The sequence below is a fragment of the Lactuca serriola genome, chromosome 9 (genome assembly GCF_051521515.1).
Source record: "Lactuca serriola cultivar US96UC23 chromosome 9, Lser_US96UC23_V15, whole genome shotgun sequence".
Lineage (NCBI taxonomy): Eukaryota > Viridiplantae > Streptophyta > Magnoliopsida > Asterales > Asteraceae > Lactuca > Lactuca serriola.
Window position 1 is genome coordinate 90269625 of NC_136416.1, and position 12838 is coordinate 90282462.

At 35.8% G+C, this 12838-nt stretch overlaps 1 protein-coding gene and 1 long non-coding RNA gene across 2 annotated transcripts; both read left to right on the forward strand.

The window, feature by feature from the left end:
- Window positions 1-336: 336 nt before the first annotated feature.
- On the forward strand, window positions 337-2067 carry LOC145072944 (uncharacterized). Its single transcript, XR_013691199.1, has 4 exons — window positions 337-931; window positions 1380-1471; window positions 1604-1723; window positions 1808-2067. It is a non-coding gene; the product is annotated as an uncharacterized LOC145072944 (long non-coding RNA).
- A 1130-nt stretch (window positions 2068-3197) lies between these two features.
- LOC145072943 (tropinone reductase homolog At5g06060-like) lies at window positions 3198-4642 on the forward strand. Its single transcript, XM_079019459.1, has 4 exons — window positions 3198-3649; window positions 3740-3956; window positions 4041-4147; window positions 4237-4642. Exons 1-4 carry the CDS (start codon window positions 3344-3346, stop codon window positions 4354-4356), a joined length of 750 nt encoding a protein of 249 aa, XP_078875585.1. The 5' UTR covers window positions 3198-3343; the 3' UTR covers window positions 4357-4642.
- The last annotated feature ends 8196 nt before the right edge of the window (window positions 4643-12838 follow it).

A 12838-nucleotide genomic window follows, 5' to 3' on the forward strand; every position in this document is an offset into this window, starting at 1 on the left:
AATATATAAGAAGACATGAAAGGAATGTAAAAATATTAACTTAAGGCAACAATAAAAATAGAGAGGAAAAAATATGTAATACTAGAAAATAACTAACCTATTGACCAATCTCTTATATCTTATATGGAATTGAAAGAGGAAGAAGATGACACTGCTACAAAAAAAAACCACATAGGACATGCTATATTTCGTTTTTGAAAAAAATGGGTTATATTATAAAGAAAACGGGTTTTATAACAGAAATGTTAGATGACCCGGATTGAAATAAGAAACCGTGGTATATGCTGGCATTAAATATCTCGGTTCACCTTATTACAACCAGGTCTTTTCAACCACACACTTTGTGATCCACTTTTTAGACTAAAATGTGCTGTATAGTTCATCAAAGATTTCCCTTTGAAGATTTCTATTCTCCCACATCCTAAGTTTCCCTCCAGGTGGAAAATTGGAAAATAATTAGATCTATGCTCCTTTCCAGATCCCGCTTTCCATATTTTCAATGATTTTTAGTTCCCTCTCAATATTCCGTTCCCCCAATACTCCCTCCCAAATTCTCCTACTAAAAACAACTTACCCTAATTTCAACCCGCCATTCTCCTACCCTAATTTCAACCCGCCAACCCTACCCCCAACATCACCGATTTCCACTGCCCCACCCCAACATTCTATTTCAGGTGCAAAGAAATTACCAGGCTCGCTATGCCACAAATCAGACATTCTCTTAACCTAAATAGTAATGTTGATTGTTGAAGTTCTGATGTAATGGGTTTAGTGTTCATGAACAACATTACCAAGATCAACAAACGGTCATCTAATGGCAGTGGCGCCTCTGATTTCACATTTCATTGATCTTTAACTCACACGGATCCTGGTGGCATCGACGAATGATGTTGACACAAAAGAAATTGAAAAGAGGAGTCGTTTGCATCAGGTAGCAATTTATTACATTTCAAAACTCAATTTTTGTTCTTGCTATATTTTTGTTGCTGTTAGTGATGGAACAAGTAAGCTATATCTCATTTTTCTATTATTTCTTGTTTTCACTTGCTTAATCTGTGTTCGGGTGTTGTAACTCTATGTGCGTGTGTTTGATATGTGAAGATTATGAAAGAGGTTGTGACTTTTCAAGGCGTGAGTTACGCTAATTTCATAGGTTCCTACTTTTGGAACTTCTAGTTAAATCTGCATCCTTACTTGTTGTGGATCTAATGATGTATTCATTAAACATCACCATCGATCTATTCAACTACGTAGCTTCTCTCATCAATGAATTTTCTGAAGCTTCTCATTTCGTTTTGTTGTATCCTTTTGATGGATTGTTGTGTCATTCAAATGTGGTTTATGAATATGTGATTCATTCTATTTCTCTTCCTTTCCAGATGAAAATAATGGGTCCTGATGGTCATTCGTGGAATGAATGTGGGGCCATCTATTTATATGAAGGGATACAAATTATATCATCGAAAGGGAGGTAAGATTTTGTTATTGTCCTTAATGGTGCAATGACTATACCATCATTAGTGGGTATATTTTTGTCCAAAATCAGTGAATTAATTTTTTATGACAATTCTATTGTTTATAATATGGTAAGTTATTAATCCAGGTAGACAATTTAAGAAATCTTTGCTTGACAACTTGCAAATTTTGACCCCTGAAACGACACATGATGTGGAAGACTTGCAAGCCACTTAATCAGTTATAGTGCAGTGATCCCTTGGATCTGGTATGCAAACATGTTTGTTTTGTGTTTTTTAAGCACCTTGACATAGCCTTTTTGTATTGATCTATTTTCTTGTTCTTGAAATAGGTATTGTAGATACAAAAGTGTTGTTAGAATTGTTCTCAATGTACGAAGAATGGCAAGAAAAGTTGGGTGAAATAAAATCCAAAAAACTTTCATTGTAGAATTAAGGGATTTAGAAAGAGTAAGAAATATGTTTTTTTTTCTCTTTGAAAGTATTAGTCGTATGTTTGGATACATACAAGTTTATACTTGATTGTGTACCAAAAATTCTCTAATTTTATATTGATTCTATAGGATCATGTTATGCATTGAATTAAGCCTTAGACTGTTGGCGTATGTGTTTATTTGGTTGTATTTCAACATTTTATTTTTAGTTATACTGATACTTGATGAATGTGAAGTGATCGTCCCCTTTTTCTAGTTGTGAATTGGAACCATAATGTATTGCATTACCGATCTAATAAAAATGTAAAAAAAAAATAAGTTAAAAGTAGTAAAAGGACCAGGTTATATGTTAGAGAACTGGGGTACATGGTCACAAAAAAATGTTTGTGCTTAGCATGAAAGGACCTGGTTTTGTTCAAAGGAACCGAGTTATATTATATTAATAGGCCCCAGTTGTTAAACCTGGTTTTATTACTTTTTTGAAATATGACTTGCCTATAAGAAACCCTGTTGATAACCGGGTTCTTTTAAGCTTTTAACCGGATTCTTTTTCCCATTTTGTAGTAGTGTGAATGACAAATGAAGAATGTTCATGTATAAACTCAATCCCTGAGTTTTTGATATTGAAGATAGAAAGGATCAACTGTTTCGCATGTTTAAATAAAATTTTGAAAGAAATTGAATTAAACTAATAACATTATAAATCATTCAAATGTTTCTACAGGTAAAATGCAAAAAATCAGTAAAATTTTAACAAATGCACATCACAGATTTAAAGGCCAAGGTTATATAGTATGCAAGAGCATTTTCTGAAGATCACTTAGGCCATCCACATCAGTATAATGTCATCAATCTTTCAATTGTGCCACATCAACTTTACAATGATTATTTATATCAGTGCAATAACACCCATCTTTCAAAAGTGGTCCCTACTACCACATCGACAAAAACTTTATATATATATATATATATATATATATATATATATATATATATATATATATATATAATATTAACACAATTATCTTAATTTTAACAAAATAATAATAATAATAATATACATTCAATTGGGCTTTAAATTCTTAATTTTTTTTTTTCTGTCAATTAGTTTATATATAAAACGTAATACAAACTAAAATATAAGTTTTTAATAACGATTGAAAAACAAATCGATGGATTAGTGCAATATCTAATATATACATTAATATTATATTCATGAATTGGGCGTATAAAATAATTTGTAAGGCTTTAACCTCTAAAAACTTTGAGTGACATGGCATCATTTTAAACACATGTGGCATTTCACAAGTCATTTGCAAGTGGCAATGAAGATGCTCTCAGCTTGGAGCAGCTGCTCACTTGCCATGTAGCATATTTGCACTCTTTTGTTAGGATAAAATAAAATAATAGGAGAGGAGATACTCTTATTGGAGTATGACGACCGCCGCACCTTTCTCGGGTCCAATCAGAAATTCCAGATGGTCACTTGCCGGAATGACTGCTGTCGTCACCGGTGGTACACTTGGGATCGGCTACGCTGTGGTGGAGGAACTGGCGGAGCTAGGAGCAGAAGTGCACACCTGCTCACGTAATGAATCTGTACTTAACCAACGCTTACAAGAATGGTCCGACAAGGGTTTTAAGGTCACTGGATCTGTCTGCGACTTATCTTCTCGTCCCCAACGGGAAAAGTTTGTGGAAAAAGTCACAACACTTTTCGGTGGCAAACTCAACATCCTAGTAAGTTCTTCCATATCTTACCTGAAACTCTAGTTCTTTTTTCTCTCATATGAATCAGAAGACTTACTTCCACAAACTTGTCTCCTGTAGATCAACAATGTTGGGACAAACATATTTAAAACTACGTTAGAGTTTACCCCAGAAGAGTATTCCATGATCATGGCTACCAATTTGGAGTCTTGTTACCATATGTGTCAACTTACACATCCTCTTTTAAAAGCTTCTGGAGCTGGAAACATTGTGTTCATTTCATCTGTTGCAGGTCTTGTTCACGTTTCTGTTGGGTCTATTTATAGTGCCACCAAAGGTATGCTTGTTTGGCGCTATATATAATGCTGAATGCATGTCTGATGAAAATGGATGGGTTGTAATGTTAGTTTTGCGTCTACAGGTGCAATGAATCAGCTTGCAAAGAATTTAGCATGTGAATGGGGTAAAGATAACATTAGGGCTAATTGTGTAGCACCATGGGTCACGAAAACCCCACTCGCCGAGCATGTAATATACTAATATGACTTCTTTATCTTTCCCTTTTTATCTTTACTGATTGATAATGTTGTGATTCCCTTGTTGTTTTGTATGTGCAGCTTCTTGAAAGCGAGGAGTTTCTGGAAGCTGTGGCATCTAGAACTCCTCTGAAACGCGTTGCAGAACCAAATGAAGTTTCATCTCTCGTAGCGTTCCTTTGTATGCCTGCTGCTTCTTAAATCACTGGCCAAACCATTGCTGTTGATGGTGGATTTACAGTCAATGGATTCTCGTGAGTGCATTCAATGGTTCGACTTAATCAAGTTGTTTCTTTAAGTAAAACTGTTAAAATAATTTGGCTCGTGATTTACTTACACCTGTTATGTTTGGTGTAATTATGAACAATATGTTATATTTTTTATAGCTCAAGGACCATAACTGAAAATTGGTTTGTGGATGTTAGTGTTAGTAAACTAATACTTGAAATTGATGGTGGTGAGTGGTGACACTTCACGTTCAAATCCACTGGTGGATTGTCACAAAAGTCAAAAAAAATGGCTTGTTTTTTCTTTGAATATCAAAGAATGATGTCCTTACGTAAAGATATATAGATATCTGTTAAAGGGTGCTAAAACAAGAAAACGACATAGATAAAAACAAAGAATGATTTTACATGTTCTTGTGAACCAATCGTGAGGTAGTTTCATTTGTGAAGAACCTTTTGTTCTATAGTCAAAACATGAATGATGTCTTACAATGACTGATCAAATTTCAACGTAGTTTAGGTTTTGAACGAGTAATTTCTTTGGTGTAATAAAATTCTTTGCCTCTCTTTGTTGTTCTTATGTGGATATATGTAACATTAGACCAAACCATGTTACCTAATTGCATTTTGATTTTTGCAGTGTTTTCATTAGTTTTATTCCCCAAGTTTATCGAAATCATTAATCATTTGTCTGAGATTTTTAGAGTGTTTTGTCTATCTAAATTAAATTGGCAATTAGATTACGGGATTTATCTTCTTAATTTAGAATTGTATTTGTGGATCCAAATTCTTATCCATAGATATTAATTTTGGTAAAAATACGAGAAATATCCAGAAAAATCCCAATATTTTGGGAAAATTTTTAACAAAGTTCTGAAAAAAAAAAAAAAGTTAAAACAGAAAAGTCACAACACTTTAAATTTTTGAATAAAAAAAAATCCTAAAAAACGGGTTAATTTATTCATTTTAGACCTTTTTGACCTTTAAAACATGTCATTTAACAAAATCGTCAAATTTTGCAAAATAATGTAACTTTTCTGTAGATTTTGTGAAATTTTGTATAGAATGTATAAACATATTTTTTATGTATTAATATGTATTTAGATATTTTTTAAAGTTTATATATGTATATGTTTACATATTTTTATGTATTTTAAATGTACAAATGTATTTTTTTATGTATTCATATGTATTTTTAAGTATTTTACATATTCTTTGTATATTTTATGTATTACTTTTCTATATGTTATGTATTTATATATATTTTACGTATTTATATATATTTTAAGTTTTTATATAGATATTTTATGTATTTTAAATATATAAGTTTAGTTTTTATGTATTTATATGTATTTTATGTATTTTACAGTTTATTTATTTTTATGTGTTATTTTTTATATATTACGTATTTATATTTATTTTTACATATTTATGTATTTTTTAAAAGTTTTTTATATAGATGTCTATGCATTTCTATATATTTTAAATGTATAAACATATTTTTTTATGTATTTTCAAGTGTTTTACTTATTTCTTATGTATTTTTACGTGTTATTTTTTATATATTACGTATTCACATGTATTTTTACTTATATATTTTTTAAGTTTTTTATATAGATGTTTATGTATTTTAAATGTATAAACGTATATTTTTACATATTTATATGTATTTTTAAGTATTTTACATATTTTCTTATGTATTTTTATGTGTTTTTTATGTATTACGTATTTATATGTATTTTTACGTATTTATGTTATATATGTGCTTATATATTTAAAATGTATAACCGTATTATTTTACGTATTTATGTATTTTTTACTTCAAGTCATCTTTACAATTTCATCTAATTGTCAAAGTTTCTTCAAGTATGTTTAGATAATTTTCATACATACACACATAATTTAATCTTTCCTATTTATGTATCTTGAAATTAAATATCAAATTAAAATATAAAATAATAATTTATAAGTTTTCGAATTAAACATCAAAAGGCTTTTCGCTTATAAGTTTTCGTATGTGCATAAATTATTATTTTCTTTTTTAATTCGATGTATCATTTCAAGATAAGCGAATTGGAAAAGGTTAAAAACGTGGATATGTAGGAAAACTATCTACACATAATCGAAGAAACTGTGGGAATTTGATTAGATGGTAAAGACGAATTAAAGTAAAATAATACATAAATGCATAAAAATAATATTGTCGTACATTTAAAATTCATAGAATTACATAAACAAATATATAAAAAGCTTTAAGAAAATACATAAATACATAAAAACACATATAAATACGTAATACATAAAAAACACATAAAAATATGTAAAATACTTAAAAATACATATCTATATCTATATATATATATATATCTATATATATATATATATATATATATATATGAAAAAATACGTTTATACATTAAAAATACATATAAATACGTAATACATAAAAATAACACATAAGAATAAATAAAAATTATGTGAAATACTTAAAAATACATATAAATACCGTAAAAAATATGTTTATACTCAAAAAGTAAACGTGTGTGTGTATATATATATATATATATATATATATATATATATATATATATATATATCACTTTAATAAATACATAACTACGTAAATATATATATATATATATATATATATATATATATATATATATGTAAAAAATATGTTTATATATTCTATAAAAATTTTGACAAAATCTACAGAAAAGTCATATTATTTTAAAAAATCAACAATTTGGTCTCATGACCTGCTGAACATGTCAAAAAAGGCTAAAATGAAAAAATTAGTTGTTTTCTTGGGGTTTTCTATTCAAAAAGTTAAATAGTCAGGACTTTTCTATTCAATTTTTTTAGGACTTCATTAAAACATTTCCCTATATATTAGGTCTTTTCTGGAGATTTTCTATTAAAATACTAAGTAATAATTAACTAACTAAAATCTTATATGTTATTTAAATGTTTGGAAATGGTGGTGTTCTTCTTCCTCCTCCACCACCCACTCATAACTTAAACTTCACTCTTTTGGTTATCCTCTCAAAAGACAAGCTTACTAGTCCAAACTATATGGAATGGATGCGAAATTTGAAGATGACACTTCATTATAAGAACAAGAGTATGTTCTCGATACCCCTATTCCAGAAAATGGTGAAGCAGCTGCTACTTGTGAGGAACTTGATGAGCACAAACAACATGTTGACGATGTTACTAAGGTCGCTTGCATTATGATTGCAACCATGACACCTAATCTTCAAAATTCATATCAGAAATATTAAGATAGGTTTTCTAGATTACTTCTATGTACTTGCAGAGTTTCATATAAATAATGATCTGCACATGCAATCCTAGAAACAATTCTATGGCTTTTCTCATAATAGCAACATACTTTGAAACTACTAAATAACCTAACTAAAATCGAAAATCAAAAGGTTTTTTTAAACATACCTTTATGTTATTTTCGAAAATAACAATATACTTTGAAGACTTGGAATGCTATCCCCAATAGCGTGGAAGCCTCTATTGAATCACACCCAAACCCTAGGAAAAACCCTAGGATCGAAAATAGAGAGAGGGGGAGGAGAATTTTGAAATTCCTTCTAAAGTTGTAGCGTTCTCCCTATTTATACTTATAGGAATCCCTAATTTGAATCCAAAATATTAATAAAATATTCCTTATTTCCTTATTAGTTTCCTTGATGACCAAGAAAACTTTTGGAACCCTTCCAGGAGGCTCACTAAAACCATCCCTAGCAGGGAGGTTCTAGATTGCCTCATTGCTCAAATATTAAACAATTACATTCTACCCCTTAGACTCAACAATTAATTCTAATTAATCCAGCACAACTAATTAAATTAATTATGACTAATTCTAAATTAACAATTTTCATTTCTAACTAATATATCAATCTCATAATATATTAACAAATTAATTATTTCTCTCTTATGATCAATCCATGTCAAATTCCTAGTTATGAGGGCAACCTAAAATTGACTTTATTATTATTCAATCAATTATACCAATTTAGTTAAGACTTCAGACACCCTAATCCAACAGTCTCCCACTTAGATAAGTCGTCAAGTACAAATGTAGGCATAACTATTTGAATAACTAGTAAAGAGTGTATTCCAAGCCATTGCCAAACTTCTATCAAGTCAGATGTCAGCCCTAAGATAAGTCATTAATAATTGCTTCATTCTCATGATATCTTGTGGACACAATACATGGATTATAATAAATGTCATGGTCTAATTTCTTGATTTCCTAATTTATGATGATTTCATCAAACTACTAATCAAACACGTCAATTTAGTACCGGTTGGGCCCATCACTATAATGTCAACATTAAATCACCGAGAGGCCTAGAGATATCTGTAACAACGCAAATTTTCAAACAAAATTTTCATTTTAAAAATATATCTATTTCCAATCAAAACAAGGCATAAATAGTTTAAGTGTCATGTCAAATACAAACTGTCTAAATCCCAAGATCATAAAAACATCCTGCAGTGTGTATCGATCACGCCGACGCCTTCCCACGGTCCTCGCTAGTACCTGAAACACATACATAACAACTGTAAGCATAAATGCTTAGTGAGTTCCCCAATATACAACTTACGCACATACGCCTTTCCAGGCCCTGACCTTCCGGTCCATGTGTCTCAGGGGACTTCCGTCCCTGCTGGGTAAACCTTCCGGTCCTACCCACGCCGACCTTCCAGTCCATCACACAACATATCGCCTTCCGGCCCATAACATATTGCCTTCCGGCCCATAATATAATCGCCTTCCGGCCCATGACATACATAGCACATATAAAAAATAACTTACCACATATAGCATACATATCACATATCATATCCGACCTTCCGGTCACACAGTCAAACCCTTCCGGGTACAGTATAGTGAGAAGACTCACCTCGTAAAGGATGAAAGCTAGCAAATCCCGAAATGACTCGTGCACAATCCGACGAGCTACAACCTCCCTATAACATCACATATCTCATTAACACTTATATCTTCTAAGTGTGACTATCCCTAAGAAGTCAGACTTAGGTCAACTCTGGTCAACGGTCAACGGTCAACTCGACCGGACTCGGCGAGTACCATGGCGACTCGGCGAGTCTAGACGTCCTCCAACACTCTGGGATTCCCTATCTACTCGTCGAGTATCCTCCTTGACTCGACGAGTTACTCCTGGAAGAATCGCGGGGCCACCCCGACTCCACTCGCCGAGTCTGATGAACAACTCGGCGAGTCCCAATGAATCTTCAAGCTACTCGCCGAGTCTGAAGAACAACTCGGCGAGTCCATGCCATGCAGACGGGCAACTGCTTCCTAAATTATGTATGGTCCCGAGATATACAATCATGGGACTTTCTGGACTTCTAAACATCTTAATACTGGGGGTATAACGTCTGGGTAATAACATAATAACCCATCTAATCACTAAATGGGTTTCATAAACCCTAGATTCGTATACACATCAACAATACAGAAAGAATCCGAGATATTACCTGAATAACGCACTCTCTGTGTCCCCAAACCGCAGAACTCGAATCCCTTGCTGTTTCTTTAGCCAAAACTCTTCTCCTCCTTGCACAACAATCTCTTCAAAAGCCCTAATACCCTTCAATCTTGCTCTAGATGCTCACAGCCGCTTAGGGTTCTTCTGAATCGACTAAAAGATGAACAATGACGGCATATAATGCGTTATATACGACCCAAACCTGAACGGTTAGGGTTTTCGCTAAACAGCGTCGACTCGCCGAGTCCATATCTGGACTCGTCGAGTCCAGTCGCGAACCCGCGACCAAGTCTGCGATCCTACTCGGCGAGTCTAGGCTCCAACTCGCCGATTCCCCTCTTAAATTACCCCAAAACATAATAATAATAATACCTGAGATTTCGGGCTGTTACAACTCTCCCCCGCTAGGATTAGACTTCGCCCTCGAAGTCTCATTCCGAAAATAGTTCCGGATGCTGCTCCCGCATCTCACGTTCCGGCTCCCAAGTCATTTCCGATCCCTTACGGTGTTGCCACTGCACCAACACCAGGGGTACCTCCTTGTTCCTCAGAACCTTGATCTTCCGATCCCTGATAGCCACTGGTCTCTCAGCATAATTTAGGCTCGCATCCACCTGAATATCCTCTAATGGAACCACCGCCGACTCATCGGCTATGCACTTCCTCAATTGCGACACATGGAAGGTGTCGTGGATCTGTCCCAACTCCGCTGGCAACTCCAACCGATAGGCTACCCGGCCTATCCTTGCAATCACACGAAATGGCCCAATATACCGGGGCCCCAACTTGCCCCTCTTCCTGAATCGAATCACTCCTTTCCAAGGAGAGACCTTCAGGAGAACGAAGTCGCCGACTTGAAACTCAAGCTCGGATCGGCGCCTGTCTGCATAACTCTTCTGTCGGCTCTGGGCGGTCAATAACCTCTGTCTAACTTGCTGAATCTGCTCTGACGTCTGAAGCACGATCTCTGTGCTACCCATCACTCTCTGTCCCACCTCTCCCCAGAAAATGGGGGTCCGACACCTCCTACCATACAACAACTCAAAAGGTGGCATACCAATGCTCGAGTGATGGCTGTTGTTGTAGGAAAACTCTGCTAAGGGTAAATACGCATCCCAGCTACCCCCGAAGTCTAATACACATGCTCGAAGCATGTCCTCCAGCGTCTGAATCGTCCGCTCGCTCTGACCGTCTGTCTGGGGATGGTATGCGGTACTAAAATGCAATTTAGTACCCAGCTCCTCATGAAATTTCTTCCAGAACCTGGAAGTGAAACGCACATCACGGTCTGAAACAATCGAGATCGGTACCCCATGTCGAGATACCACCTCTCTCACATATATCTCTGCCAACTTCTCCGCTGAAGAACTCTCACTGATGGCAAGGAAGTGTGCACTCTTCGTCAACCTATCCACAATCACCCAAATTGCATCAACTCCCCTGGCAGTCCTCGGCAATTTGGTGATGAAATCCATGGTGATCTGTTCCCACTTCCACTCGGGAATCTCCAATGGCTGTAACTTGCCATGCGGTCTCTGGTGTTCGGCCTTAACCCTACGACAGGTCAAGCACCTCTCAACGAACCATGCGACGTCCCTCTTCATACAGGGCCACCAATACTCCTTCCTCAAATCCAAGTACATCTTCGTAGCACCGGGATGGATCGAGAATTTCGATCTATGAGCCTCTTCCATCAAAGTAATACGCGTTCCGCCCACGAACGGTACCCAGATCCGACCCTGAAACGTCATAAGCCCTCGTCCATCCTTAACGAACTCTGAAATTAACCCCACAACCCGCTCTTTCTTCTGCATTTCTGGCCGCACAGCCTCGGCCTGTGCCCCACGAATAGCATCCAATACTGGAGTCATCATAGTCAGTCTCAAGCATACATCTCGCAATGGAGTGCTCTCCGCCCTGCGGCTCAACGCGTCGGCTACCACATTAGCCTTGCCTGGGTGGTACAGTATCTCACAATCATAATCCTTGACCACATCCAACCACCTCCTCTGACGCATATTTAGGTTGGGCTGATCCATCAAATACTTCAAACTCTTATGGTTCGTGTATATCGTACATCGAACCCCATACAAGTAGTGACGCCAAATTTTGAGAGCGAACACTACTGCCCCCAACTCTAAATCATGCGTGGGATATCTCGCCTCATGAGGCTTCAGCTGCCTCGACGCATATGCTATCACATGGCCCCTCTGCATCAACACTGCACCTAGTCCCGAAATCGATACGTCGCAATATACTACAAAATCTTCCATCCCTTCCGGGAGAGCTAATACCGGGGCTTCGCACAACCTTTGGCGAAGTGTCTCAAAGGAGGTCTGCTGTTCGGGCCCCCATGAGAATGCAACACCCTTCCGGGTCAACCTGGTGAGCGGCACTGCGATCTTGGAGAAATCCTTAATGAACCTCCGATAATACCCTGCCAACCCAAGGAAGCTCCTGATCTCAGAGGGTGACGTCGGCACCTCCCAACTCATCACCGCCTCAACCTTGGCCGGATCGACCAATATCCCTTTCTGATTAACAACATGTCCTAGAAATTGGACCTCCCGCAGCCAGAAGTCACATTTGGAGAACTTTGCATAAAGCTTCTCCGACCTCAATACCTCGAGGACCTCCCTCAAATGCTCCTCATGCTGCTCTCTAGATCTAGAATACACCAGAATGTCATCGATAAATACAATCACTGATCGATCCAACATCGGTCTGCATACTCTATTCATGAGATCCATGAACACAGCCGGGGCATTGGTGAGCCCGAAAGGCATCACCACAAACTCATAATGCCCATATCGCGTCCTAAACGCTGTCTTCTGTACATCCTCGTCCCGCACTCTCACCTGATGGTACCCTGACCTCAGATCGATCTTGGAAAACCAAGACGCTCCCTGCAACTGATCGAAT

What these genes read in the sequence shown, in the direction of transcription:
- LOC145072943 (XM_079019459.1), top strand. Translation starts at nt 3,344, where the DNA reads ATGACGACCGCCGCACCTTTCTCGGGTCCAATCAGAAATTCCAGATGG. An exon ending in GTGGCAAACTCAACATCCTA is followed by an intron (nt 3,650 to 3,739) that starts GTAAGTTCTTCC and finishes TGTCTCCTGTAG; the next exon opens with ATCAACAATGTTGGGACAAA. An exon ending in AAACCCCACTCGCCGAGCAT is followed by an intron (nt 4,148 to 4,236) that starts GTAATATACTAA and finishes TTGTATGTGCAG; the next exon opens with CTTCTTGAAAGCGAGGAGTT.